This window comes from Gallinula chloropus (assembly GCF_964237585.1).
Source record: "Gallinula chloropus genome assembly, chromosome: 28".
NCBI classification, from domain to species: Eukaryota; Metazoa; Chordata; class Aves; order Gruiformes; family Rallidae; genus Gallinula; species Gallinula chloropus.
The window spans coordinates 1,944,110-1,969,905 of NC_140113.1; the positions used below are offsets into that span (position 1 = coordinate 1,944,110).

General features: G+C 62.3%; 4 protein-coding genes across 4 annotated transcripts; 3 read left to right on the forward strand and 1 right to left on the reverse strand.

Annotated features, from left to right (window-relative positions):
* Positions 1-9,221: 9,221 nt before the first annotated feature.
* On the forward strand, positions 9,222-16,023 carry KANK3 (KN motif and ankyrin repeat domains 3; the record flags this gene model as incomplete). Its single annotated transcript, XM_084276138.1, has 10 exons — positions 9,222-9,258; positions 9,535-11,250; positions 11,455-11,554; positions 11,683-11,889; positions 12,455-12,542; positions 12,908-13,127; positions 13,435-13,577; positions 13,868-14,068; positions 14,153-14,248; positions 14,522-16,023. The coding sequence occupies 10 exons, from the start codon at positions 9,222-9,224 to the stop codon at positions 14,576-14,578; spliced, it is 2,865 nt and encodes a 954-aa protein (XP_084132264.1). The 3' UTR covers positions 14,579-16,023.
* A 1,642-nt stretch (positions 16,024-17,665) lies between these two features.
* On the reverse strand, positions 17,666-18,208 carry RPS28 (ribosomal protein S28). Its single transcript, XM_084276503.1, has 3 exons — positions 18,137-18,208; positions 17,978-18,025; positions 17,666-17,897 (listed from the first exon to the last, which is right to left on the reverse strand). Exons 1-3 carry the CDS (start codon positions 18,173-18,175, stop codon positions 17,775-17,777), a joined length of 210 nt encoding a protein of 69 aa, XP_084132629.1. The 5' UTR covers positions 18,176-18,208; the 3' UTR covers positions 17,666-17,774.
* A 110-nt stretch (positions 18,209-18,318) lies between these two features.
* On the forward strand, positions 18,319-19,783 carry NDUFA7 (NADH:ubiquinone oxidoreductase subunit A7). Its single transcript, XM_084276501.1, has 4 exons — positions 18,319-18,397; positions 18,512-18,561; positions 18,642-18,791; positions 19,519-19,783. Exons 1-4 carry the CDS (start codon positions 18,347-18,349, stop codon positions 19,613-19,615), a joined length of 348 nt encoding a protein of 115 aa, XP_084132627.1. The 5' UTR covers positions 18,319-18,346; the 3' UTR covers positions 19,616-19,783.
* Positions 19,784-21,472: 1,689 nt separating this feature from the next.
* Positions 21,473-25,448, forward strand: CD320 (CD320 molecule). Its single transcript, XM_084276499.1, has 4 exons — positions 21,473-21,592; positions 21,769-21,969; positions 22,771-22,848; positions 23,759-25,448. Exons 1-4 carry the CDS (start codon positions 21,484-21,486, stop codon positions 23,776-23,778), a joined length of 408 nt encoding a protein of 135 aa, XP_084132625.1. The 5' UTR covers positions 21,473-21,483; the 3' UTR covers positions 23,779-25,448.
* Positions 25,449-25,796: the final 348 nt, after the last annotated feature.

The window sequence follows — 25,796 nt, forward strand, 5'->3', positions numbered from 1 at the left end:
TCCTGTGCCTGCTGTGCCACACAGGCAGGGAATGTCACCTGTGGGCAGCTAGAGCAGAGGGGACACAGGAGAGGGAACAGGGGACACCCAGCATCCCAGGTGAGGGCTGGTCTTGCAGGGCCATGCTGGGGATGAGAGGGCAGTTGTCACGCACCGCAGGGGATGTAGGAGGAGCCGGCATGGAGCAGGAGGTCCCCAGGGAGTGGGGGATGTTGCACGTGTTCTGTACTGGCTGCAGCTGCCACGGCACAGCCCTAAATCAGGGTATAAAATCACAGACTGAATCCCAGCCTGAGTTGGGTTGGGAGGGACCTTTAAAGCCATCCAGTCCCACCCCTGCAGTGACCAGGGACACCTTTAGCTAGAGCAGGTTGCTCAGAGCTTCATCCACCCTGACCCTGAGTGTCTCCAGGGATGGGGCCTCCACCACCTCTCTGGGTACCCATGGCCAGGGTCTCACCACCCTCAGAGGGAAGAACTTCTTCCTCAGGTCTCATCTAACCCTGCCCTGCTCTAGTTTAAACCCATCACTCCCTGACCTTACAAACAGCCCTGCCCAGCTTTCCTGTGGGTCCCTCAGGGGCTGGAAGGGGCTTGAAGGTCTCCCCACAGCCTTCTCTTCTCCAGGCTGAGCCAGCCCAGCTCTCTCAGCCTGTCTTTGTAGGAGAGGTGCTACAGCCCTCAGATCATCCTCGTGGCTCCTCTGGACCCGCTCCAAGAGGCCCATGTCCTCCTTGTGCTGAGGGCTCCAGCGCTGGGTGCAGCTCTGCAGGTGGGGTCTCACCAGAGCAGAGCAGAGGGGACACTTCCCTCTCTCCATCTGCTGGCCACGCTCCCTGTGATGCAGCCCAGGATGCCATTGGTGAAGGGTCTGGGGGGGCTGCCCACTGTCAGGGTATGGCTTCCCCCAATGGTTTCCCCCACTGCCATCAGCCTGGCCAGGTCTGAGCATTGTGGCTGTCAGGCAGCCCCTTGAAGACCCTTCCCCAGGTCCTGCTGGCCCGCTTACGGGTGGAGAGCTGGGGAAGCTGCTCCTGCTCTTCTCTTGGGTCCTTTGTTTTTGCTGCAGCATCCTGGGGAGGAAGGATCCGAGGAAACAAGCTTCCTGCCCACTCCCAGACCTGCAGGCAGAAAACAAGGACATCCTGCTGTGGCTGGGCTGGGCAGGGACAGCCGAGCCTGCGGGGAGGGAAGGAGCTGGGCTGATTTATTCATGCAGCGTGGAGGCGTTCACACAGCCCCTGCACAGGGACAGTGCCAGGCAAAGCCCAACCAGCCTTCCCAAGGGTCCCACACTGTGCCTGGCCTGGGCAGCCGGTTTGTGTGTCCACGGAGGGGGTGATGGAGCTGGGAGCCAGGCTCAGGCAGGGGTGGTGGAGCTGGAACAAGTGGAGATGGGCTCAGGCAGCCAGGAAAACAGCTGGAATACATCCCACCAGCTGCTTTTCCAGGTGCACCCCGAGCACGTGCAGCTTCCCCCAGCCATGGGCACCCTGGGTGTCAGCACCCCTTTGCCCTAGAGAGGGCTGGGATGCTCAGGGCTTCGGGACCTGGTTCCCCATGGAGGAGCCCAGAGTGCTGGGGGTTTGGGATCCCACTGCCCAGGGAGCAAACGGAGCCAGAGATGCAGCAAGCAGGACAGGTCCTTCCCTGCTAGCCCTTCCCTGCCTGCCTCTCCAGCTGTGTTCCTCACACCCTCTGCATCCAAGGGCCACCTGGATGAGGCTGAACCACAGCAAAAGCTTGCTCACAGCCAGCCCAAAGCCCAGCCCAGCTCTGTGTCCCTTCTCATGTGCTGACACCACCCGAGCTCTGTGCTGCGTGCAGAGGGACATGGGCACAGCCTGTTCTGGCAGCCTGCAGCCACTTCCAGCTCTGGGGCCCTGTTTCCTGGCATGCTGCAGAGAAGCACCCTGCCTCACGGGTGCACGTCGCAGCCCCTGCACACATGCACGCATGGACTCTATTTTCACCTGGTCTGATGGGGAAACTGAGGCACGCTCACATGCACAGTCCCAGCCAGGGCTGGCAGAGGGCAAACGACTTGGATTCACAGGGATTCACACCAACCCCATGCTTTTTAAGGTTTCTGATGAACTAAAAGCTGAACAGGTCCTGGAGCTTTTTGTTCAGAGGGAGGCTGGTGGGATGCTCAGGGCCAGTTTCCCTGGCCAACGCAAGGTGTGGGACTGGGGACAGCCATTCCAGGCTCTGCCCTGATGCCACTGAAGTCTGCAGAGCCCCAGAGAGCTGAACCAGAAACCCATCATTCTTTGGTAAAACCGCAGCAGAAGCCTGGCTGGCCTCACCAGTCTGTGCAGGGTGATGGAAGGGATGCTCAGCACACGCTGGTGTGGCAGGAAGGGTGGCAGGCCCTGCCAATTGCCTCCAAGGCTGGGTTCATCTGCAGCTGCTGGCCCAGGCAGACAGGTGCCACAGCTCAGACTGGTCCTGTGTCAGCATCCCTGACCTGGGTGAAAAAGCTTAGAGCCAGAGGAGTCTGATCAGTGCAGGGAACAACTCAGCACCTCTTGTTTGAAGGCTGCTGTTGAGTTTGAGCCTGGAAATATCTCTGAGCTGTTGCAGCAGCTGTGTGCTGTGCCCCAGCACCGAATTTAGGCAGCCCCAGGTCTGTATTTCCTGGGGGGCTCTGGGTGGTTCGAGGACCCCCGCTGTCCCAGAGTGCTACCCAGGTGCTGGGGTGGGCAAGGTCTGGCACCCGCAGAGCTGGGGTGACATCTCTTTCCCAAGCTCATCTTTCCCCAGCTCCTCCTTTATGAGGTTTCTTTCCCCTGCCTTCACGTGGAGGAATCAAGAAACACTCTTTGGTGGTGGGTGACACTTTGGGGGGTGTCCAAGAGCAGGAGTGCAAGACCTGGCTGTGAGCCCTCCACGGAGGCCAGGACGTGGGGTGTGGGAGTCCCCTCATCACACCAGACTTTACCTTTCCAGACTGGGATGGAGAAGGCAGCTAGAGGGGACCCAAATGAATGTCTTGCCAAGCAGTCAGTGAATGGACAAGAGCAGTGCTATTCTAGACCTGCTTCGGAGACGGAATGAGGTCACGAAATCACCACGTTCATTACCACAGGATGCCAGGGAGGCCAAGTATGTAAATGGGTTGGAGAGGGACGAGGTCTGTCGGTGGAGGTAGATCCATTAGGGCTATTAAGGTACTTCCGTCCGGATGCAAACCCTGTCTCAGGAAGTCCCCGAGCTGCCAGCCAGCAGCTGGGAGGGACGTTGGGAAGCACAGCTTGTTTCTCCTGCTCTTCCCGTGAGTAGTGTTACAGAGGAGCCAGAGGTGGAAAAATACCCAGGAGGTTCAGGAGCTGAAAAGGAAAGGAAAAGAAGCAAAAAAACCCCCATCCTTGCTGAGGGTTTCAGCACTCAAAGGGGTTGGAGGGGTTAGCGAGGGCGAGTGTTAAGGTGTGAAGCTGCCAGGGGTCCCTGCGGGATGGAGGACGGCCCAGACCTTGGCAGTGGAGCGACCGGCGCGTGAAGCAGGCAGGGAAGAAAGCTGGCAAGAAAAGGAGACAAACAGCCGGCTGCTGGGACAAGGGAGAGCTGCCAAAGCCAGCGGGGCCAGGCCTGGGGAGCCCGGCCAGGGTGAGCGGGAGAGGGATCCCAGCCATGGGTGGGACAAAAGCAGGCAGAGCGCGGGGCCGTGGGGGCCAGGCAGGCTGGGGAGGGGGTCGCTGTGCTGGGAGGAGGAGAGCAGGACCCCAGCCAGCTGCAGACCCCCAGCCAGCAGCATCGTGGAGTTCAGGGCAGGGGATACCCCAAGACTGGGGGGACACAGGCAGGGAGCTCCCCCTTTCTCCTGGGTGCCCATCCCTGAGCTGGGCAGCGTGGGCACATCCCCAGGGTGACCAGAATAGGGACACCCCATCCCCGGGAGTAACCAGGCCAAGGGATCCCCCATCCCTAAGGTGCCTGGGGCAGGGGATACTCCAGTTCTGGGGTGTCGGGCGCAGGGGACACCCTCCCCGCACTCCCCCCTTCCCCAGGGGAGCCAGGAATGGGGCCAAGGCAGGGGACACCCCCCTCCCTGGGCTCACCGGGGACACCCCTTCCCACGGGTGACCGGGATCCCATCCTGGGGGGGGCACTGGGACCCCCCCATCCCCCGCGGGGAGGGGCGGCGGTGGGACCCCGGTGCCGGGGGGATCCCGTCAAGGGGGAGCGGCCCGGGGGCGGCGTCTGTCCCGGCCCCGCCGGGCCCCGGGGGCCATCCCCGCCTGCCCCCGCCCCGCCCCGGCCCGCTCCCGCCCGGCCCCGCTGCCGGCCCGCCCTCGGCCCGGGGCTGCGTCGGGCAGCGCTGCCCGGCGCCGCGGTGCAGCCCAGAGCCGCCGGGCCCGGGACGGGGCCCGGCTGCAGCCCAGACTCTCGGCCGGCGAGGTGAGGGGCGGCGGGGACGGGACCGGCGGGGTCCGGCCGGCAGCGGCGGCTGCGGGAGCGGGGACGGGGCGGGGGCTCTTCCCGGCGGGGGCCCCCGGAGCCGCCGAGGCCGCCGAGAGGCCGCTCCGGAGCCCCCGGCACCGCGGCGGGATGAGGCGGACCCGGACCTCCCCCCTACACCGCGCCTCGGGGGCTCCGCCCGGGCGGCAGAGGGGCTCCGGCCCGCGCCCGGGAGGTGCCGGTACCGCTGCGGGCCGTCGGGGCCGGGCCGGGCCGCCCACCCCGGCTGGCGAGAGCGGGGGCTCCCCGGGGGTGCCCTGGGCTGGGGGCGGGCGCCCGGACGTGTGGGGGCGGGCGGGGTGCTGGGGTGCTGTGGGGCTCCCCGGGGGCGCCGGAGACCCATGAGTTTGGGGGTGCCGGCGGGTTCCCGGGGTGCTGGGGACCTGTTGGGGTTGGGGGTGCTGGGAAGCGCCCCGGGGCACCGGGGACCTCCCATGTCATGACCACGGTGGGCACCCTGGGGTGCTGGGCACCCATGGAGCTGAGGGTGCTGTGGGTGCAGGAGGGCACGCGGGGTGCTGCGGGGCTTGGGGTGCTCCCTGTGTGCTCCCGGGGGCCGTGCCATGGGGCTGTGCGTGTGCCCCGGCAGTGCTGTGCTCCCAGGGGGGTGAATTTAGGCGTTTCATCCCCCAGCCCCTTGCCACAGTGCGATCCCAGGCCACGGGGACTCCTTGCCCATGACCAGCCCTGAGGGTGTTGGAGGAAAGTGCTGGTGGGCAGCTCCAGCGAGGGGGCAGGACACGGGGCAGATGTTTTCTGGTGGAGGTATAGGAGCCCTGTAGAGCTGTAGGTGTGACGTGGAGCTGATCCCTATGTGAGCACATCTGTGTACAGACCGGACCGTGTGCCTGTTGTCCAGGTGTCGTGTGAGCTCGGGGAGGTCCCCGAGGTGCTGGAGCAGGTGCAGAGCCCAAGCAGCCCTCGCAGCCTCCCGACCAACCGGACTGATGGTGACGACAGCTCCAGAAATAACGGCCCAGCCCTGAAATGAGGCTGTTGAGAAGATCGGAGCATTTCCCTTCCCCTCCCTAGCTCAGCTGGCGCACCCACCCACACAGAATCCATCCCCTCCGGGACCAGCCCCAGCCTGGACATCACAGCCGAGGTGGCCTGGGCCAGTGGGAGCAGGGTGGCACAGAGCTCAGGCCATGCTGTACAGCCCTGGGGAAGGGACAGAGCAGGGGCAGTGGTGGGGAAGGTGTTGGTGAGCCCTGGACACCTCCCATCCAAACCCAGCCTGCAGCGCCAGCAGAGGACACCGCAGGTGATGGGCACACGTGAGGGCCGGCTCCATGCAGGGAGTCTGAATCCCAGCAGGTCGCTGGCCGTGGAGGAAGCTGTGTGCTTGCTCAGTGGTTTCCCTTTAACTTTGGAACAGGCTCAGCACTGAGCTTCGGGGCTTATCGCCTGCGCACAGCTTCGAGGGAAGCGTGCCTGGCCGAGATAAATCAAGTCGTGCTGGCCAGGGCTGCTCTGGACTCTGTTCTTCTCACATTCCTCATGACCTCAGTATTTTGGCTTGGGAGGAAAGCTGGGAAGAGCCGTCCCTGTGTCCGGCCACGCCGGTCGAGTAGCTTGGGCTGCATGGCTGAGCCAGGGCGGGGGCAAGGGGAAGGGCCTAGAGGGGTCTTGGGACTTAAAAATAGCTCCCCAGGCCTGACCTCAGGGCCCTGCCAGCTTGGGCACTTGGGGACCCAGGGGGGCATCACCCCGTGGACCATGAGGCCAGGATTCCTGGGGCATGGGCTGGGACCTGTGAGGCCAGGATTCCCGGGGTATGGGCTGGGACATGGGCACTGGGTGGTATGTCGAGCTGTGCTGAGGTGCCCAGGCTGCCCAGTGGTATTTGAGCGCAGCAGCTCCAGTTCTGGCCCCATCGGTGCGATGCCAAGAAGGGGAAGTGGTGGTGTGAGCCCAGGGCAAAGCACAGCTCTGCCTCTGCGGGAACAATCCCTGCACATCTCCTCCTCCTCTTCCTCACCACCAAGCCCTACCCCAGCTTTGTCCCATCCTGCTTTTCTGTGGAAGCACTGGGAGCTACTTTCATTTCCTCTGAAGGCAGCTGGGATCTCGTAGGGGTCCTCTCTGCCTGGCACCTGGGGGTCCCTGTGCCCAGCAGAGCGGACAAAGCTGCCAAAAAGTCAGCCTTTGGCACCAGAGAGGCTGGCACAGTCGTCCCCAACGGGACTTCAGCCCAGGTGGAGAGCGGCTCCTCTTTGAACCGCGGTGATGGGGGCTGGCTGGGGACAAGGCTGGCTTTGTGTGGCCGGGCTCAGCAGGTGCCGGTGGTGGCAGGGCCGTGGGTGTGGGAATTTAACCCTCTCACCTCTGCTGTGTGCAGGGGCCGTCTGCCTCCCTTGCTCACCTTTGGCAGCTGAAATCCAGCCTGCCATGTGCCTTGCCACCAGCTCAGCCCAGCCAGGGGCAGTTTGCATGTCCCAGCAGGGTCCCAGCAGGGGGGTGGTTTGGATCTCAAGGGAACCTGTTGAGGTTTGCACATCGTGGTGTCCCTGGGGCAGTTTTCACAGGGCTGGGAGCCTGTGGGTCCCAGCGCCTGGCTGGGCCATTGTTTCAGAGCTGGGTGAAAGCAGAAGCTGATGCCTTGGGTCCAGCCCATCCCATCAAACCAAAGGTAGTGCGGGCCAAGAGCCAGAGGGCATCTGCAGGAGGATCGTCCTTCCTTCCTTCCCTCCTTCCTTCCCTCCTTCCTTCCCTCCTTCCTTCCCTCCCTCCTTCCCTCCCTCCTCCCTTCCCTCCTTCCTTCCCTCCTTCTTTCCCTCCTTCCTTTCCTCCTTCCTTCCCTCCTTCCCTCCCTCCTTCCCTCCCTCTTTCCCTCCCTCCTTCCTTCCCTCCTTCCTTCCCTCCTTCCTTCCCTCCTTCCTTTCCTCCTTCCTTCCCTCCTTCCTCCCTTCCTCCCTTCCTTCCAGGATGGGCAGTGCAGCCACGCAGTTGACAGCTGCTGCTGTTGGCTGAAGGGGCAGGATGGGGTGGCAGGGGGGACGAGTGTGTCGCTGGGGCAGCGCTGGCAGAACAGGCCCCTTTGCCACAAGCCAGAGGAGAGAGGCACAGGAGACCTCCCAGCACAGGCAGCTTTCCCTGGCGTGGTCCCAGGCAGGACAATACCCGGCCGGCCGGCGGAAGGGAGATGCCGGCTGCTTCCCCCAAGGAAATGCACCCGCTGGCTCTGGCTCCTGCTGCTCTCCCTCTTCCTCCTGTTTGATTTACAGTGTGCACAGAGTCCGGCAGAAAGTTTGTCCTGGCCCTGGTGCTGTTTAATTACCTTCAGCAAGGGCACGGGGCCGTGCGGAGGAGGAAACTGGCTGCTTCCCAGGATGGGAAGGATTAGATGAGGTGGGGGATGCATGGACCCTTTTAAGCATGAAGCCAGCAGCATGGGAATGGGGTGACGGCGTGGAGCTGGGATGATCCCCAGTGGGGTGCCAGCACAAAGCTGGGGTGCTCTCAAAGGAGATGGAAGTTGGGATATGTGCTGGCTACGTGTGGGTTGGTAGAGGAGTGGGAGAGCCCCAAGATCCATCCCAGTGACTGACAGGAAGTGTCTCATCCCTGCCTGGTTGGACTCAACCCCTTGACCCTGTGCACTGGGGCTGGAAGCAGGAGGCTGCTGCATCACTGGGAGGCTGCTGTGTCGCCGGGGTGCAGCCCAAGCCTGGGCCAGCACTGCCTGAGCCTCGGCTGCTCCACTGGCTTCTGGTCTTGGCAAGCCATGGGCTGGCAACTGTAGCAGTGTGGCTGGGCTGGGGAGCGATGGGTGGCATTGTGGGGGCGGTGGGTGCGAGCTGGGGGCCAGTGCATCGTCCCCAGGCTGGGCTGTGCCATGGGCTGGCAGCAGCATCTCTTTTAGAAACGGTTGGACCCTCCAGCTACCCTGGGCAGGGGCTTTGGGTTGGCTGCGAGTGTTTCTCTGCCCTTCTTGGGGCAGCATGGAGCCTCAGCTTCCCCTTGGGGCTGAGGCTGAGCTGCCCATCCTCTGGCATGTCCCCTCCCCTGTCTTCTTCTGGAAATAGCCTGGTGCCACATGCCCACAGCCCCACAGCCACCGTGTCCCCTCTGCGCAGGGTGATGCCAGGCACGGTGGCACTGGGTGCTCCCAGGGGGATGTTTTCTCCCATCGTGCTCCCACTGGGAGCATTTCCTGTCTGGGTGCCAGCACCCAGATGCTGCCAGATGCTGCGGCAGGTCCCTTGCTGCTGGCAGCCCCCTACCCACGCCACGGGCAGCAAGCTCGGCCACCCATCGCACCCAGCGCTGAGGGTGTGCTGGCGGCTGCCTGCAGACAGGCGGCTTCGTCTTCCAGTCCCTTTATCCCCAGCGAACTTCTCCACCCAGAATCGCACCCGTCCCGGCTGCAGCCTCTTCCTTCCCCCCGCAGCGTGGCTGAGCTGACTCATGACGCTGCGCCCTCGGTGCTGGCAGCTCCACCGCTGCTGCGGCCCGTCCCAGCCGGGCTGGGAAGCATTCCTTAAATGTACAAACAATCCTCGGCCTCACGGGCAGCGCCGGGCTCGCCTGCCCGGCAGCCGGCTCGAGCTTCGGCCGGTGGCACCCAGGCTGGAGGGAGGCGAGGGGGGCCCGGCGGATGGCGAGGGGTGGCTGTGGGGTGCTCGCCATGTGGGGGGTGGTGGTGGTTTGCAGCCCCCTGGGACTCACTGGCCCCCCATTTGCAGCGTTGTGCTGGACGTGGCCCCGTTGTTGTTGTAGGTTGATGGTCCACTGGGCAGCAACGTCCTCAGAAGAAGATGGCTCAGCCTGCACCCCTGAACCAGAACCTCCCAGGTAAAGGGACAAGGGTCGTCACCGGGTGGGGACAGTGGAAGGGGTGTGAGGGGAGTGGCAGGGCTGAACCATCCCATCTCATCCTGGTGGGTTTCCTGGCCCCGGCATGGAGAGGGTGCCCTGTGACCCCCAACAGCACAGGGGGTGCCAGGCCCAGTGCCAGCAGCGTCACAGTGGGAAGGGGGGGCTGCAGGCTGCAATCCAAGTATAACCCAGTTGGAAAAGCCTTCCTGTCTCCATCAGGTCTCTGCTTAACTGTCCCTGTGCCTCTTGCAGATCTTGGGGGTCCATTCTTGTACCGGGACCAGGACGATGGGGAAAAGAACCTGTATTCAGTGGAAACCCCCTATGGCTTCCTGCTGGACCTGGATTTCCTGAAATATGTTGATGATATTCAGAGTGGCCAAACGCTCAAGAAGGTGCCACTGCCTCGCAGGGTGAAAGGGGCCCGGCAGCCACCCAGCGCCCTGCGCAGCCCCAGCAGCCACGCCAGTGCCTGGACCTCCACCGAGTCCCTCACCTCCACGACCAGCGAGGAGGGCAGGACCATGCTGCTGCTGTCCCCGCACAGCCGAGCACCCCTGGAGCCCCTCAGCAAGCCCACCTCCCACCCCATCTCACCACCGGTGCGGCTGCTCCCACCTCCCACCCGCAAGTGCCTCGTGCGGAACCCGCGGGTGGAGAAGACCTTGCTGGAGACAAGCAGGAGGCTGGAGCAGGAGCAGGGCCATTTGCAGGATACCCGTGGTCCCTCCCACCGCGGCCCATCGGCTGCCCCAAATCAGCCACCCCCCTGGGTGCCGGTGGGCATCGAGGGTCAGGTGGGCTGGGGACGGGGAAGCCCTGGCAGCTCGGGGCGCAGCACGCCGGCGGCGGGGTTCAGCTCGGCCCCGCTGCAGCACGTGCGGGAGCAGATGGCTGCAGCCCTGCGGCAGCTCCGGGACCTGGAGGAGCAGGTGAAAACCATCCCCCTCCTGGAGACACAGATCTGTGAGCTGAAGAGGGAGAAGGCAAAGCTGTTGGAGAAGTTGTCAGCAGAGCCTGGTGAGGCTTTCAGCCACCCCCCTGGCTCTGAGGTGGGGGGTGGGAGTGAGGAGCTGCCCCAAGCGGGACCGGAGAGTGAAGCAGAGCCAGCGAAGGGGCGAGCAAGCAAGATTGCAGAGCTGAGGAAGCTGACGGAGAAGCTGGCCGTGCCGGAGCGGGGCGGCAGGTCGTGGCCATGCAGGAGCCCCAGAGCCACAGACAGGTCGTGCCGCTCCGTGGCCGTGGGCGAGGACCGAGCCATGACCGATGCCGTCTTCTATTACCGGTCGGAGCAGGAGGGCGGTGATGTGCCGGATGGCGGGGCGAGGGAGCGCCGGGATGCGGCCGTCTGGGTGCTGGAGTCCTCGCTGGGGCTGGCCAGCGAGGCGGAGCAGGAGCTGGAGCTGCTGCAGCAGACAGTGGGGCACCAGAAGGAGGTGATAGCCCTGATGGAGGGGCACCTGCGAGAGGCCACGCGGGAGCTGGAGGAGCTGCGGCTGGAGGTGTGCGCCCGGCGGCCCCACGGGCGGGCGGACAAGGAGGTGACGGCCAAGCCGCAGGTGTCCGAGGCGCTGGTGGAGGCGGCGGTGGTGACGCAGAGCCGGGCAGCTGGTGAGCCCCTGGAGGTGATGGAGGCAGGCGTGGAGTGCTGCCCGCTCACCGCCTGCATCGGGGTGAGCTGCCGCCCTGACGGGAGGGACGTGGCGGTCGGCCCCGATTCGGCCACCAGCTGTGAAGACAAGGGCAGCCAGACCGACCTGGGCAGCGCCGGCCTGGCAGGCGAGGAGGAGGAGATGGAGTCAGTGGTGGGCGATGCCCCACACAGCCCCTCGACACAGGGCAGAGGAGCAACGGAGGGGCCGTGCCAGGGCAGCCCAGCCCCTGGGGCAGATGCACCAGAGACGACACACAGCAGCCAGGACCTGTGCCCAGCACGGGATGGTGGAGCTGCCTCGAGCCCTGCAGCCGGTGAGTCGGTGCCAGGGATGACACCGGGGTTGGGATGTTGCTGTGGGAAGGGAGAGGGTGGCCCTGAGTCACAGCAGCTGCCTGCACTCTGTGTGCATCCCTCCCGTGCCTGCCCTGGGTGGGGTCTGGCAGCTCCAGGGTGCCCCTGGCAGCCTCGCAGGGAGGTTCCTCTCTCTGCCCCCTGACACACATCTCTGCCCCCAGGAACTCTGAAGTCCATCATGAAGAAGCGGGACGGTCCCACCCGGAGCGAAGCTGAAGGCAGCAAGAAGAGCCTGCAGTTTGTGGGCGTGCTGAACGGGGAGTATGTGAGAGGGGCTCCTGCCACCCCCCTGCACCAGCCCCAGTCTTGGGCTGGGGGCAGTGGGGGTCCCTGGAAGGGGACCAGCTGGGGACCTGCATGTTGCCACTGAGCATCCTCCCTCCGTGCAGGTATGAGAGCACATCCAGCGAGGAGGAGGAGGAAGAGGAAGAGGGAGACAGCTCCTCTGAGAAAGCTTCTGCTGACAGCTCGGACAGCTCAGAGCAGGGAGGCACTGAAACCTCGGACGAGGAGGCTGGGGAAGCTGAGCACAAGCCAGGACAGGAGGGTGAGGGGGACGACACGACCCTGCTGGAGCCCCCTGAGGTGAAGGAGAAGTAAGTGCTGATGAGGAAGGCTCCCTTGCCCCACGCAGCAGGGAGCCACAGGCTGGCATTGCTGACTCGGTGCATCTGCCCTGGCTTTAGTGCCACTGATGGGCCAAACACATTCAGCTCCCACAGAAACAGGGTGCTAGGAACAAACCCTTGTAGCTCCTTGGGTCTGCTGAGGAAGGATGAGAGCGGGGCCCCAGATGCATCTTTGCTGGAGAGGAGAATTGGGGGGGGTGTGGGGGGTGACACACACCAAACCAGCAGTGCTTAATGGTGTTTTCCAACAAAAGAGGAGGAAAAAATGGGCTAAAAATGGGTAAATCATGCCAGGGGACTTGTGTGTGTGAGGCCTGGTTCAGCAAGGGTTTGCTGGGGCTGGAGCTGCCTGGGTGCAGCCCCTGGGCTGGACATCACACCGTGGGAACTCTTGGAGGCTCACAGGCATGGGGCAGGAGAGCGACACCTCCACGGGGGAAATTGGGGTGTCCCTGTCTGGTGTCCCTGTCTGGTGTCCCTGTCTGGTGGGGCAGCGCAGCCTGCACCACAGATACCCTCTTGCTCTCCCCAGGTTCGAGCTGAGCCCCCGGATGCGGGAGGCCTGCCTCATCGTCAAGACCCACCTCGGCCACCCTGGTGCCACCAAGAGCAAAGAGGTGGTGAGTGGGGTGCTGTGGGTGGGACAGCTCACCCAGTCACTGCTGGGATCCCCCCTGGGGCTGCGCCCCCACCCCAAAGATGAGCCAGCAAGACCCAGCTCAGCACTTTCCCCCAAAACCCAGCCCTTTGCTCCAGACTTTGTCCTAGGTACCCCAAAGCCCGTGTGGACTCAGCTCAGGCCATCCCAGTGGGGGTTTGGGGGGTTCAGGGTCCTGCCCTCACCCAGTTCCCTTTGGAGCAGGTTTTCTGCTCCTTGCCAGGGCTGCAGTGGGGAGGGGGGTGGGTGCAGGGGGGTGGTGTGGGGCTGTGTGGAGGGCTCAGGGGGAGCCATCGCCCTTGGCTCAGCACCACCTGCTGCCCACAGCTCGCCAGCAGCAGCCTGGTCCTGCAGGAGTGGTTCCGTCTGTCCAGCCAGAAGTCGTCTGTCCCAGACACAGTCGCCAACCACCTCCTGGCCTTTGCTGAGGTCTCACCGACGCTCCTGGCCCACGTGGTGAACCTGGCAGATGGGAACGGCAACACAGCCCTGCACTACAGCGTCTCCCACTCCAACTTCTGCATCGTGCGGCTGCTGCTGGACACGGGTTGGTGGTCCCCACCCCCAGAAACATCCCCCTGCCACCACCCTGGGTCACATCCTGGGCGTGCCCATGGGGAAAGGCACCAGGAGAGCTGCCCTGGGCTGTGTCCAGGCAGAGGTGGTGGTGGGGGGGTTTGGGCAGCCACTCCAGCACTTTGGGAGCCCACAGTTGAGGCATAGAACCCAGCAGCAGGTCTGTGCCCCCAGGGCAGTGGGATGGCTGGCAGAACCCTGGGCAAGACGGGAGCCAGGCACGTGGCTCAGTCTGTGCCTCCCACAGCACCCTAAGCACCCCCACCCCTTCCTCACAGGGGTCTGTAACGTGGACCACCAGAACAAAGCTGGCTACACGGCTCTCATGCTGGCAGCGCTGGCGGCCGTCGAGCAGGAAGACGACATGAACGTGGTCAGGAGGCTCTTCAGCATGGGCAACGTCAATGCCAAAGCCAGCCAGGTTGGTGTGGGCTGGGGGCCTCCACCTCCTGCCCCTCTCCCCCCACCCCCTAGCAGCTGCTAGGGCCAGACTTGGCTCCTCTAAGGGCAGGACTGTGGCTCCAAAATCTAGAGGGGTCAGTACACAGGGACCACATCCCATCACAGCTCCTTCTGCCTGCCATCCAGGCGCTGGGGTCTCACCCACAGCGCATCTCCGGGCAGGGAGGAGCTCAGAGACTGCGTGGGCAGGGGGAAGAGCGGGCGGCACAGCCGGGTGGGAGCAGCCTGGCAGCGTCCCTTGCCTTGCAGGCTGGGCAGACAGCGCTGATGCTGGCTGTGAGCCACGGGCGGCAGGAGATGGTGGAAGCCCTGCTCGCCTGCGGAGCCGACGTGAACCTGCAGGATGAGGAGGGCTCGACGGCGCTGATGTGTGCCTGCGAGCACGGCCGGGCCGAGACCGTGAGGCTGCTGCTGGCTCAGCCCACCTGCGACGTCTCCATCGTGGACAGCGTAAGCCGCCGGCGCCTGGGCACACTCACCGACCCCACATCCCACACCTGGCCTCTTCCCCAACGGCTCTTCCTTCCTTTCCAGGACGGTAACAACGCTGTCGCCATCGCGCTGGAGGCTGGACACAGCAACATCGCCATGCTCCTCTACGCCCACCTCAACGGCAAGGGACAGCAGCCCGTGAGTACCGCAGCCCCTCCGGCTCCTGCCGCCTGCCCCACGTGTCACAGCGGTGGCACCGTGGCTGTGTGGTTGGCACACGTCCCCCTTGGGAGGGGACAGGGCTGCGATGCAGGTGCTGCCCCTCAGGAAGGGGCTGTGGGGGTGAGAGCTGGGTGTCCCAGCACCACGTGCATGCTGCATCCCCAGTAATAGGGAACTGGCTTGGCTGGCCCTGACTGGGAGTCACTGGAGGGGTCCTGGTGCCATTGCATGACTCTGCTCTCTCTGCAGCAGGGGACATCACCCACGGCCACCAAGAGCCCCGGGAGCCCAAAGAAACAGAACTAGTGACGTTTGAGGCAGCCATGTGCCAGCCAGCCCCCACCTATCGGCACTAGGCTGGAATTACATCCCCTCTCCACCTCCTCTCCGTGTGCCTAACCACACTCTGCGGCTGCAGAGGCTTTAATCCTGTCACAAAAGCTGGTGCTGTCCCTGGGCATCACTCACCTGCCTCCACTGCTGGAAGCTGCCCACGCACAGCCAGCTCCAAGGGACAGAGGAGCCATCGAGCCACCTTGGGCTGGGATACAAGGAGCCATTCCCTCTGCTTACCACCACAACTGCTGGAGCTGCGCCGCCTCGGAGCCCTCTCCTCCCCAGAAGAGCAGAAAACAAACCCAGCAGAACCAGCACCCAGTTTGTGGTCTCTGAGCCAGCTCCCAGCAGCTCCAGGCAGGCAGCAGAGCCAGCGATGGGGAGCAGGGCAGCAGGAGCCTCAGACCCTGGGCGAGGGGGACGATCCAGCTGGGTAATGCTGCCTTGGACACAGGCTGGGAGCAATTCTGGACTCAACCACTTGCCCTCCTTTTGTGGCATTTCCTTTTCCAGCTGAGATCTGAATACTTTCTTTTCTAGCACATGCACACAGAGAAAAAAAAATTATATTGCTTATTCAAAGGATGGAGTTCAACCTGGAATGGCTCAGGGATGTGATGTGCTCAGAAGGAACAAACCCAGGCACTCAGGGCTGTGGCCCAGCTGACAGAAGGGCTTTGAGAGCCATGAACCACCCTTAGGGACTGAAACTGCCCAGGCAACAGCCCCACAGAGCAGGGACCTGCTCCCCAGGGAAGGGTAGTGCTGGCCTCCCAAACAGTTCCTATTTTAAACAGTCCCACAGCCACCAACTGCAAAGGGAACTGGAGCCCACAGCAGAGCCTGGCTCTGCCCACTGCCCTTGGCGAAAGGCAGAGAGCAGCTAAGGGCAGCTGCAGGAGCAAACAGCTCAGCAAGAAGAGCTCAGCACACACCTGTGGCCTGCAGAGATGGACACGTATGTTGGAGGATGTGTGTGTGTGTCTGTGTGAGTGTGTGTGCCAGGCAGGGTGGGAACAGACAAGGTAAGGACCAAGGACCAGGAGGAAGAAGAAAGGTTTTAGCACATGAAGCTGGCTCTGCCCTCTGAATCCTTCACAAAGGTAACCCACAGTCACAGCCCCCACGTCTGCTCCTTGGCCCAGCCTCCCCCCCAGCACCGCTCCTGCCCCACACAGGCTGGTCCAAGCTGTGCCATACACCAGGAAACACTCCCCAAGATGCTTGTTGTGGGCACCACGTGGCTGTCCCGCCGGCGCGGCCGTGTCAGCTTTGCACTGAAGTTAACGTAAGATGCTCGCACCGCTCTGTATCCTGTACTCACTGCTTTGGTCTCACAGGTTTGTTTACTCATCTTTTAATGCTGATGTTTATTTTTAAGATATAAATAAAGTTTCAAGTGAAATTATTTTGAAATATTACAGTGACCAGCAGCAGCCTCCTGCCTCCGTGTGCGGCTCAAGCTAACACCCCCCCCCTGCCTCCCCAACAGCTTCAGGCAGAGCCCAGCCAGGCACAGCCCTCACTGCACAGGTCAGTTCAGTCCCTGCAGGTTTATGAAGTGGCTACTCATCCATCAGTCCCGTTTCCTTCCAGCTGAACTGTCCCAGCTGGGTACCATGGAGTCTTCTGGCCTTCATGGAACCAAGCAGGACGCTGGGACCAGGCATTGCCCTTCGCTACCCCTGCCTCACCCAGCTGCTCTGATAGTGAGCTGTGCTGTTAAAGGGCAATCATCAGCTTGAGTGGGGATGCAAAGTTGCTCCTGCACATGGCCAAAGGCCCCACTGACCCCACAGGGACATTCAGGAAAGGCTACAGCTGCTCTGAGCATTCCTCTGCCAGGCCACAGCCCACAGCTACTGCCTCCTGTCTCGGTCACTCACTCAGGGGTGGCAGCAGCCAGGGCAAACGTTCCTCCATTGCTGCTAAAGCTCTGCAGGGAACAAACAGCAGCCAGAGAAGTGGGCCCCGAGGTGGACTCCTTGCACCCCTTGCCAGTTCCTGGGAGCTCTGCTGCCCTGCTCAAATCAGGGGAGCACAGGCTCACCCAGCGCTCTGAAACTGAGCCACCAAAGAGTAACAAACTAACTCAAGCCAACAGCATGACCACAGACTGCCAAGAGCCTTCTCCAGAGCACAAAAATCCACCTCAGGCTGCCCACACACGCAGGAGGGGAACACCACCCCCCTCCCAAACACACTCTCAGCCAGAAGAGCAATCCTTGCTCAGCACTTCTCCTCAGCTTTAGGCTACTCAAACCCTCTGTCCCACCTGCCACCAAGTGCCTTAAGCAAGAATGAGACACTGAAGGACGAACACTCCCACCAGAGACTGCAGGACTGGGAGCTGCAGACCCAGCTCAGTATAAACACACCACGATCAGTATCACTCGATTACCAGACTCACAGAGCATCAGGGGGTGGAAGGGACCTCAAAAGCTCATCCAGTCCCACCCCTCAGCCAGAGCAGGATCACCCAGACTACATCCCACAGGAAGGCATCCAGGATCAGAGGGTTTGAGTGTCTGCAGAGGAGACTCCCCAGCCTCTCTGGGCAGCCTGTCCCAGTGCTCTGTCACCCTCCTTATATTCTGAAGACACTACTACCTGAAAAGCAGCTCTGGCCCTGTCCTCAGGCTCATCCCAAATCCCTCCGGCCTCCCTTTTACTTTACAGCGGCCTAACCTGATAACCCTTTCCAGGCGACTGTGTGTGTGTGGGGGAAGAGACAGCTGAGAAGAACCACCCAGCTGGGCGTCCTGAAGGCCCCGGGCCGGGCGGGACGCACCCAGCGGGCCAGGCCGGGAGCGAGCAGCGCCTGTGACCCGCCCGCTGCGGGCGGGGCCGGAATAGCGGGCCGAGGGCCGGAGCAGCGGGCCGGGGGGCCGGAGCAGCGGGCCGGGGCCTTGCCAGCCCGCCCGTGGACTCCGGCGCGCCTGGCAGGTTCCTGCCCCGCGGAAGCTGCGGGCTGAGGGCAGCCGTAACCCCTGTCCCGGCCCCGCGGCCCAGCCCGGGAGCAGCCTCAGCGGCCAGAAAGCGACAGCCAGGCGGGAATCACCCTAAAACCCTTTATTGCAGCGAAGCGCCCGCCGCGCTCCTCTCCCTCCGGCTCCATCCCGGGGCGGCGGCGGGGGCGGAGAGGCCGCCCCGGGCCCCGCGGGCTTCAGCGCAGCCGCCGCGCTTCGCGCTCCGACTCGAGCAGGGTGAGCACGTCGCCCTCACGGACCGGGCCCTTCACGTTGCGGATGATGGAGCGGCTGGTGTCGTCCATGAACTCCACACGCACCTGGGGGGGGGGGGGGCGAGGCGGGGTCAGCGGGGCCTGGGGCGGCGGGTTCCGCCTCAGCCCCGGCCGCGGCCACTCACCTGCGTGCACTGTCCCTGCGATCCGGTCCGGCCCAGCACCTTGGTGACCTGCGGGGACAGAGCGGGTGAGCGCGGGGGCCCCGGTGCCTCCCGCCGCGCCCCCCCCCCCTCCTCCTCATCCCGCTCCCCCGCCCCTCCCGGCGCCCCGCGCGCGCGCACCCTGGCCAGCTTGATGGGCTGCACGCGGCTCGTGTCCATGGCGGCTCCGCGGCGCGGGGAAAGGGGCGGAGCTTCTCCGCCGGGCTTTATATAGCGCCACATCTCGCGAGACCCAGCGTGCGCCGCGCGCGCTCCCCCCCCCCTCTCCCCCCCCCCCCACATCCCCCTCCGCTCCCCCTTCCCCACCCAGCGCCCTTCACAGCGGCCAAGATGGCGACGGCCACTCGCCTCATCCAGCGCTTCCGCAACTTCCTGGCGGGGGTGAGGGCGGGCTGGGCGCCCAACGCCGCCAACGCCACAGCCGCGAGCCGCGAGCCCCCGCGGGGGTGCGCAGCCCCCGGCGCCCCGTGAGACCCTCTCGCCTTTGCCTTGCAGCGGGACCTCCAGGCCAAGCTGCCGCTGCGCTACACGGAGATCTCCAAGAGGTACCGGCGGGGCGGGCGGGGGAGGCGGCGGGTCCCGGCCTGAAGCCGCGCCTGACGGTCTGGAACCGCTCTCTGTGTAGAACCCAACCTCCGCCTCGGCTCCCGGTGGGTCCCAGCCACAAGCTTGCCAGTAACTATTACTGCGGCCGGGACGGACGCCGTGAGGCCTTCCCGCCCGTGGTGGTGGCGGCGGCACAGAAGACCCTGGCAGCGGGGGCTGAGGCTGGCGGGTAGGTCTGAGCGGGGCTGTCCCGCCGCGCTGCCGCCTTGGCCGGGCTGAGCGGCGTTAAACTTTGTTTGGTTCAAGCCAGAAAGACGGAAGGCTTTGCGAGGAAGCGGCTTGGAACGTGCGGTGTTGGTGGAAGAAGGCCTGAATGGATTGGTTGTGTCGCTTTCTGGGTGATGGAGGCAGCTGGAAGTCGGCTTGAGGAGCTCCTCTAGCAGGGAGTGGGTCTGAAAAACGAGGCGCTGGAGCTGGTGAAGGGTCTGGAGCCCAAATTCTGTGAGGGAACTGGGGTGGTTTAGGCTGGAGGAGGCTGAGGGGAGACCCAAGCCCTCTCTACAACTCCCTGGAAGGAGGGTGTAGTGAGAGAGGCGGGGGTATCACTCTCTTCTAAGTAACAAGCAAGAGCAAACAGCCTCAGGTTGCACCAGGAGAGGTTTCTCTTGGATATCAGGAAACATTTCTTCACGCCCAGGGTTGTCAAGCGCTGGGACAGGCTGCCCAGGGCAGGGGGGGAGGGAGTCCCCATCCCTGGGGGGATTTAGAAGATGTGTAGATGTGGCGCTTGGGGACAGGGTTTAGTGGTGGCCTTGGTTGTGGTGGGTTCATGGTTGGATCTTAAAGGTCTTTTCCAACCTGACCAATTCTATGAGTCTGTAATCAAAGTTGTAGCTCTGATTAAATCAGTGTGGCTTCTAATGGAGTTACTGAAGCCTCTTCTCTCTCTACCCCAGTTCTGGCTCTGCAGTGACAACAGCTGAGAAAAAGCCAGTGACGCCAGGACCGCCACTTAAGAAGTGGGAAATTTCCAAAGACCAGCCCTATTTGTGAGAAGTAAACACAAAATAAGTGTGAAATAAAGGCCAGATGGGCAGGTCACAGTTCATTACAAAGCAGCACTCTCAGAGAGGCCCTTGGTGGATGTGGCTACAGGGAGGCTGCATGGAACTTGTCCTAGTGCTGCTGATGCACTAATAAATGTATTTAAAGCTCTGACTATTCCCCTTGTCTGTTTTACTGGAATTATTCTACTTACTCCTCTTTAATATTGCTTTGGGCCTAAGGTTTTCTTAGGGGAATACAATATAGCCTGTGCTTTTGAGCTTAGGGGGGGTGGATTTGTAAACTCACTGTTAAGCTGAGATGCAAAAATAGACCTGAGCTACCAATGAGGGACAGAGCTGAACAGAACACACCCTCCCCAAAGAAGACCTGATGGTCTGGTTGTGTGGTACAAGACAGAAGTAGCCCCTGGCACTCTTGGCTCACCAGCCTGCCTGGCTGTTTGTCCCCTGACAAGAAGTTTCCTGGGCTCCTGCTGCAGCTACTGGGTGACTGCAGGGAGCAGCACTGGTTATTTTTTCAGTGCACCACCAGAGAGGGCAGCCGTTCCCTTGGAGCTGTCAGAGGGCCCTGGAGGAGCACCGAGGGAGTTAACGCTGAGCACCTGCAGTCAGCCAGCAGCCTTGTCCCAAAAGTTGGGTCTTTACCTGGTGTCTGTGCAGAGATTGGTGCTGCTGGTGATTCCCCAAAGCCAGCACCCTACACACAGGATCTACAACCTACTGACCTTGTTACAGGATTAGAAAAACCCAGCTGAATTTACACTAATTGGTTAGTAATTACTGCATCTACTACTGTTGGTCAAGCATATTCAGACTAGCAGGTGTGCTCCTTGAAGGTGTGAGGGGGTCATTTGAACAGTCCTTGAATTGGGTGGGTGGTCACAAACTCCCCCTGCCACCTTTACTTTTCCCCTAGTTCCTGCTGCTTTGTGCTGCCCTTGCTTGCCTGGCTGTGCTCCCAGCTCTGGCACCCACTGGGGCAGGAGGCTTCCCCTTCACCCGGCTCTCAGCTCGTCTCCAAGGACACTGTTTAGCCGAGTGTGCCCTCCACCAGCCCCAGGGCCCTCCACCAGCCCCTGGGCCCTCCACCAGCCCCAGGGCCCTCCACCAGCCCCTGGGCCCTTCTTCAAGGGTAGAGCGGTCACCAGAGTGTGTCAGCACACTGAGCCCTCGGGCAAACACTGGAGGCTGAAGTGAGCTGGGAGGTGAATGGGGACAGATCTCCCTGCCCAGGAAACGGAGGGATGGGGTGGGATGGGATGGGATCTCCTGGCCCTGGGAAGGGGAGGGGAGGGATGGGATGGAATCTCTCAGCCCTGGGGAGGTGGGGGGGTGGGATGGGATCTCCCAGTCCTGGGAAGGGGAGGGGAGGGATGGGGTGGGATGGGATCTCCCGGCCCCGGGAAGGGGCAGGATGGGATGGGATCTCCTGGCCCCGGGAGGGGAAGGAATGGGATGGGATCTCCCGGCCCGGGAAGGAGAGGGGCGGGATGGGATGGGGTGGGATGGGGTCTCCCGGCCCCGGGAAGGGGCGGGATGGGATGGGATGGGATGGGATGGGATGGGATGGGATGGGATGGGATGGGATGGGATGGGGTCTCCCGGCCCGGGAAGGGGCGGGATGGGATGGGGTGGGCTGGGGTCTCCCGGCCCGGGAAGGGGCATGATGGGATGGGCTGGGATGGGATCTCCCGGCCCGGGAAGGGGCGGGAGATGGGGTGGGATCTCCCCGCCCCGCTGCGGGCGGAGCCTCCCCAAGGGCGCCCCATTGGCGGAGGTCATCTGCGTGCGCGTGCGCCCTGCCCAGCGCTTTTATAGAGGCACGGCGGCGTGTCCCGGGGAGAGGAGAGCGGCATGTCGCGGCTGCTGGGCCCGCTGGGGCTACTGGGGCTGCTCGGGCTGCTCCCGGCCCTCGGGCCTCTCCCGGTGCTGGGGCCGCTCCCGCCGCCTCCGCCAGGGACCGGTAAGCGGGAGGCGGGGCGGGGCGGGGGGGGGGGGGCGCGCGGCCGCGCAGCGTGTGTCCGTTGCGCCCATTGGCTCACGGAGCACGCCCTTCGCTCTCATTGGCGGGGGCGCTCGCGCGGGCTGCCTGGCGACCTCTCACCGCCTCACCGCCCCCCCCTCTCTCCCCCCCCGCAGCCGGCTGCCCCCCGGGCCGCTTCCAGTGCGAGCCCGGCGCCGTCTGCTTCCCGCGGGAGTGGCGCTGCGATGGGCACCCGGACTGCGAGGGCGAGGAGGACGAGCTGGGCTGCGGGACGGCGACCCCGGCGGAGACGAGTCCCAGCGGCGCTTGGCTGACCCCGCCGCGGATCCCGGCGACGCCGCCCACCGGCAGCGCGGGTAGGGGGGGCGCGGGGATGGGGATGGGGATGTGGGGGGGGGACCCGTCCGGTCCCGGCCGCTTCCAGCCCCACGGGCGCGGTTCCCTTCAGCGCAGCACGCTCGGCCGGAGGAAGCTCCGTAGGGCCCGTCCCGCCGGTTGCGGCCCCCCGGGAAGCCCCCGTCCTCTGAAGTCCCTTCCTCCGGAACGCGCCGTCCCACCCGCTTCCTTCCCGCGGCCCCTCAGGGTCCCCCCCGAGCGCTGGGGGACGGGCAGGCTGACGGCAAAGCGCTGCTGGGCCGGGAGGGTGGGCGGGATCGGGGCGGCAGCCCCCGGGACCTGTCACTCCCCAGGCTGAGCCTGCACGTCCAGGCTGCGGCTGGCGCTCCCGAGCTCCCCTTGTCGCAGCCCCGTCGGCTGTCGGATGCCTTGGAGTGTGGTTCTGGCTTCCCTCAGCCCAGGGGCTTTCGGTGCTGCCTGGGTGGGGGTGTGGAGGGGCGGAGAGGGGGGTCACTGCGGGCCTGAGAGTGAGAGATTCAGCGTTTGGGTCTCAGTGGGTGGGCAGGGAGGTGTCCCCGAGCCCAGAGCTGCACAGAGGGGTTCAGGTGCTGCAGCCACAGCTGTGGAGTTTCCTCTCTTTCCCTCACACGAAGGGTTTTCCTCCTCTGACGTGGGCTAATCGCAGGAACAGTCAATAAGGTTTCCCCTTAGACTGAAAGAGGCCCGTTGGCACCTGTGAGGTGAGCTGGGAACTCAGCAGAGTCTGGGCTGGCCCCACGGGCAGCTGGAAACCTCCTACACTTGTTGCTCTTTCACCACAGAGGCTGCGGCTGCGCCTGTGCCCGGGGGCTCCGTGCCATCCAGGAGTCAAGGCTGCCTGTGGATCTTGATCGTTGCAGGTATGTGAAGACTTGGAGCACACGGTGTTTGCCCTGGCTTGGGCTGGAAGTTGAATATTCTGAAAAGAGTTAATTCCAGGCCTGTATCAGACGCTGCTTTGGCTGGGCTGGGAGGCCTCACACCACAGCTTAGCCATGCCTCTGGCTGAGACACGCTGCGGCCTTGGAAAGGCCACTCATTCCGTGCGACCTGGCACTAACTCGCTTCCTCTCTGTCCCTCATCCTTGAGGAAAGCTGCTGACCTCTACGTGTCACTAATGCTGTTGAGCAGCAGAGCCCAGTGCCGGTGTCCGGACCGGATGCAGTGAGTGGTTCTCTGCTTCTGCACTCTCCTCTCTAGTGCTCCTGAGCATCCTGGTAGCTGTGGCTTCTCTTGCTGTGTGGGGCCTGTCCAAGGCAAAAAGCAGATCTGACCTCTTCAGCTTTGAAAAAGCATCCAGGGAACAGCTGATGCCTGACAAGAGCCAAACTGGCTCATTTCCCTGAAGGGTAAGTTTCTTGCACCCCATACGCTCCGTAGCATGAGGGAGAAATGCACCCTTGCCCTGTGTGTTTAGCTTCTAGTGCTTTCCCCTCTGGGAATAGCTTTTCCCAGCTGTTCCTGCTGCTGGTCAGCCCCGTGCTCCAGGTTTAAGTCTTTCCTGAAGCAGCAGCACTCTCCCCTTCCCTTTCTTCCTCATAATCAGGCATGAAGGCTCTTGCTAGACTGCAGGGATAGCTGCACAGCCTACTTTTGACAATGATGTGCTGGTCTCTGTCTCTGCTCTGCTGGCAAGGACACTGAGCACTCACTAAGATGCTGAACTTCTGCTGTGGGTTGTTTTCATTCACTTTGCACAGACTGAAGTCACAGGAGGTGTTTGCCCAAAGGACAGCAAATAACCAGGTCTTTTTCTGTTTGTGTAACAGGGACCTTCTCCATAAGGTGATAAGGTGATAAGATGATAAGATGGGACTGGATCTCAGATCTGCATTGTTACACTGGAATAACACGATGATGCTTCCCTTGAAAATGGATTGTGGGACTACTTTGGCACTGGAAATAACACAGGACCTTCCCCAGTATGGTGAAGTTGCCCCTCACAAAGGTGGTAGCAATTTCTGCCTTATTCTTGCCTCTATGGGTTGATAGTGTTGATTCACCAGTTTGGCCTTGGACCCAAAGATTTTATTCTCCATGAAATGACAGGTGCTAGGCAACTGTTTCCTTCCACTTCCAGCCAAGAGATGCTTTTCACACCTCATTCTCCCCCCCTGGATTTTGTCAGGGAATAGGGGCTTTCTCCTCCCTTTCAGGAGGAGCTCACTGACTCCACACAGATCAGACATACCAGACTCCATGTTTGCACTCATGTTTTGGTGCTGCTCAGTCTGTACAGGAAGCTTTTAACTGACAGGGCAGCTGCAATGGAAAAGCTTCCCCTCTGCTCTGGCTTTGCTGAGCTGCCATGCCAAGTCAGCCTCTTGCACACTCCCTTCCAGCAAGGATCTCTGCCCTTCCCACCCCAGTTCTGAGCTCCAGATGTTGCTTCTCTAATACTGTTAAATGTGTCTTCCTTAAAGCTGTTTTGACAGGAGTGGTGTCCCTCAGGGGTCCACACTGGGACCAGTGCTACTCAGTGTCTACCTCAGTGGCAGGATGGAGCTGCACCCTCAGCATGTCTGTGGATGACACCGAGCTGGGTGGTGCAGTCAGGTCACTTGAGGAGAATACTGAACTCCTCCCTCTGGATGGGAAGGTCAAGCACAAGGTCCTGCACCTGGCCTGGGGCAATCCCTGGAGAAGAGAAGGCTCTGGGGGAGACATCATTGCCTTTTCTGTATGTAAAGGGGGGTTGTAAGAAGGATGGAGAGAGGCTTTTTAGCAAGGCCTGCAGGACAAGGGGCAACGGTTCTAAACTGAAAGAGGGTAGATTGAAATTAGATATGAGGAAGAAATTTTTCTGTGTGGCACAGGGTGCCCAGAGAAGCTGGGGCTGCCCCTGGATCCCTGGCAGGGTTCAAGGCCAGGCTGGATGAGGCTTTGGGCACCCTGGGCTGGCAGGGGGTGTCCCTGCCCATGGCTTGGGGGTGCACTGGATGGCCTTTGACATCCCTTCCTACCCAAACCAGCCTGGGATTCCATGAGGTATTGAGTGTTTGGTGCTTCTCTGTGTTGATTTTTGGGTTTGGCTTTGGTGGTTGCCTTTTTTTCCTTCTTTCAGCTTGAAGTAACTCATGTCTTGGATCAAACACTGTGTGTCATGGCACGTGTAGCTCTTTCCCAACAGCTCAGTGCTCTGTGCTTTTCAGAACTGGCAGTGTGGGGAGCAGATGACTGACCAGCACTTCTTGCTCAGCACTGAGCACAATATTCACTGGGTGCACAAAGGAACGATAGAAAGCTGCTGCCTTGGCTGCTGTCTCACTCTGCTTGCCAGCCTGTGAGCAGGAATCTCCTGCTCCTGGTTAGCATGAGAGAGACTTGTGGGTGTGGTGTGGAGTACTGTTCCCAGTGCTGCTGGGTTTAGCCCTGAGAGGTCACTGGGGAGGGTCCACACAACCCTGCTTCTGTTTCCAGCAGGACAGGTGGAGATGGCTGTTGGTGAATGACACAATAAAGAACTTGAAACTACTGAGTTCTGGATTATTTTTATTTTTTCTGGGAGTTGTGCATTTGCTTGAATTCCATAGTTAAGGACTCTCCCATCTTTGGATTGTCCTATCCTGGGAAAGAGGACTCGTGGGTGGGCTGGCAGGGGCAGGCAGGGAAAGCAAGTGCTGCTGCATCTGCCTGGGGCTGAAGTGACTCCAGCACGTGTCAGATGTACAGGAAAAATGAAATAGAGGGAGCAGAGTGGGTGGAGACCAGAGAAGCAGCTGGCACTGGCACCAGAGGATAGATGACAAATGGAAAGCTTTGCCAAGAATGAGGTGAAGAACTTAGAACCACGTGAGCTTGGTCCTT

Excerpts from the sequence above, each read along its gene's own strand:
- RPS28 (XM_084276503.1), bottom strand. The coding sequence starts at position 18,175 with ATGGACACGAGCCGCGTGCAGCCCATCAAGCTGGCCAGG. Across the intron at positions 18,026-18,136 it reads AGCCCATCAAGCTGGCCAGG|GTCACCAAGGTGCTGGGCCG; the intron begins GTGCGCGCGCGC and ends CTGTCCCCGCAG. Across the intron at positions 17,898-17,977 it reads CGCAGGGACAGTGCACGCAG|GTGCGTGTGGAGTTCATGGA; the intron begins GTGAGTGGCCGC and ends CCCCCCCCCCAG.
- NDUFA7 (XM_084276501.1), top strand. The coding sequence starts at position 18,347 with ATGGCGACGGCCACTCGCCTCATCCAGCGCTTCCGCAACTTCCTGGCG. Across the intron at positions 18,398-18,511 it reads TCCGCAACTTCCTGGCGGGG|CGGGACCTCCAGGCCAAGCT; the intron begins GTGAGGGCGGGC and ends TTTGCCTTGCAG. Across the intron at positions 18,562-18,641 it reads TACACGGAGATCTCCAAGAG|AACCCAACCTCCGCCTCGGC; the intron begins GTACCGGCGGGG and ends CTCTCTGTGTAG.
- CD320 (XM_084276499.1), top strand. The coding sequence starts at position 21,484 with ATGTCGCGGCTGCTGGGCCCGCTGGGGCTACTGGGGCTGCTCGGGCTG. Across the intron at positions 21,593-21,768 it reads GCCGCCTCCGCCAGGGACCG|CCGGCTGCCCCCCGGGCCGC; the intron begins GTAAGCGGGAGG and ends CCCCCCCCGCAG. Across the intron at positions 21,970-22,770 it reads GCCGCCCACCGGCAGCGCGG|AGGCTGCGGCTGCGCCTGTG; the intron begins GTAGGGGGGGCG and ends CTTTCACCACAG.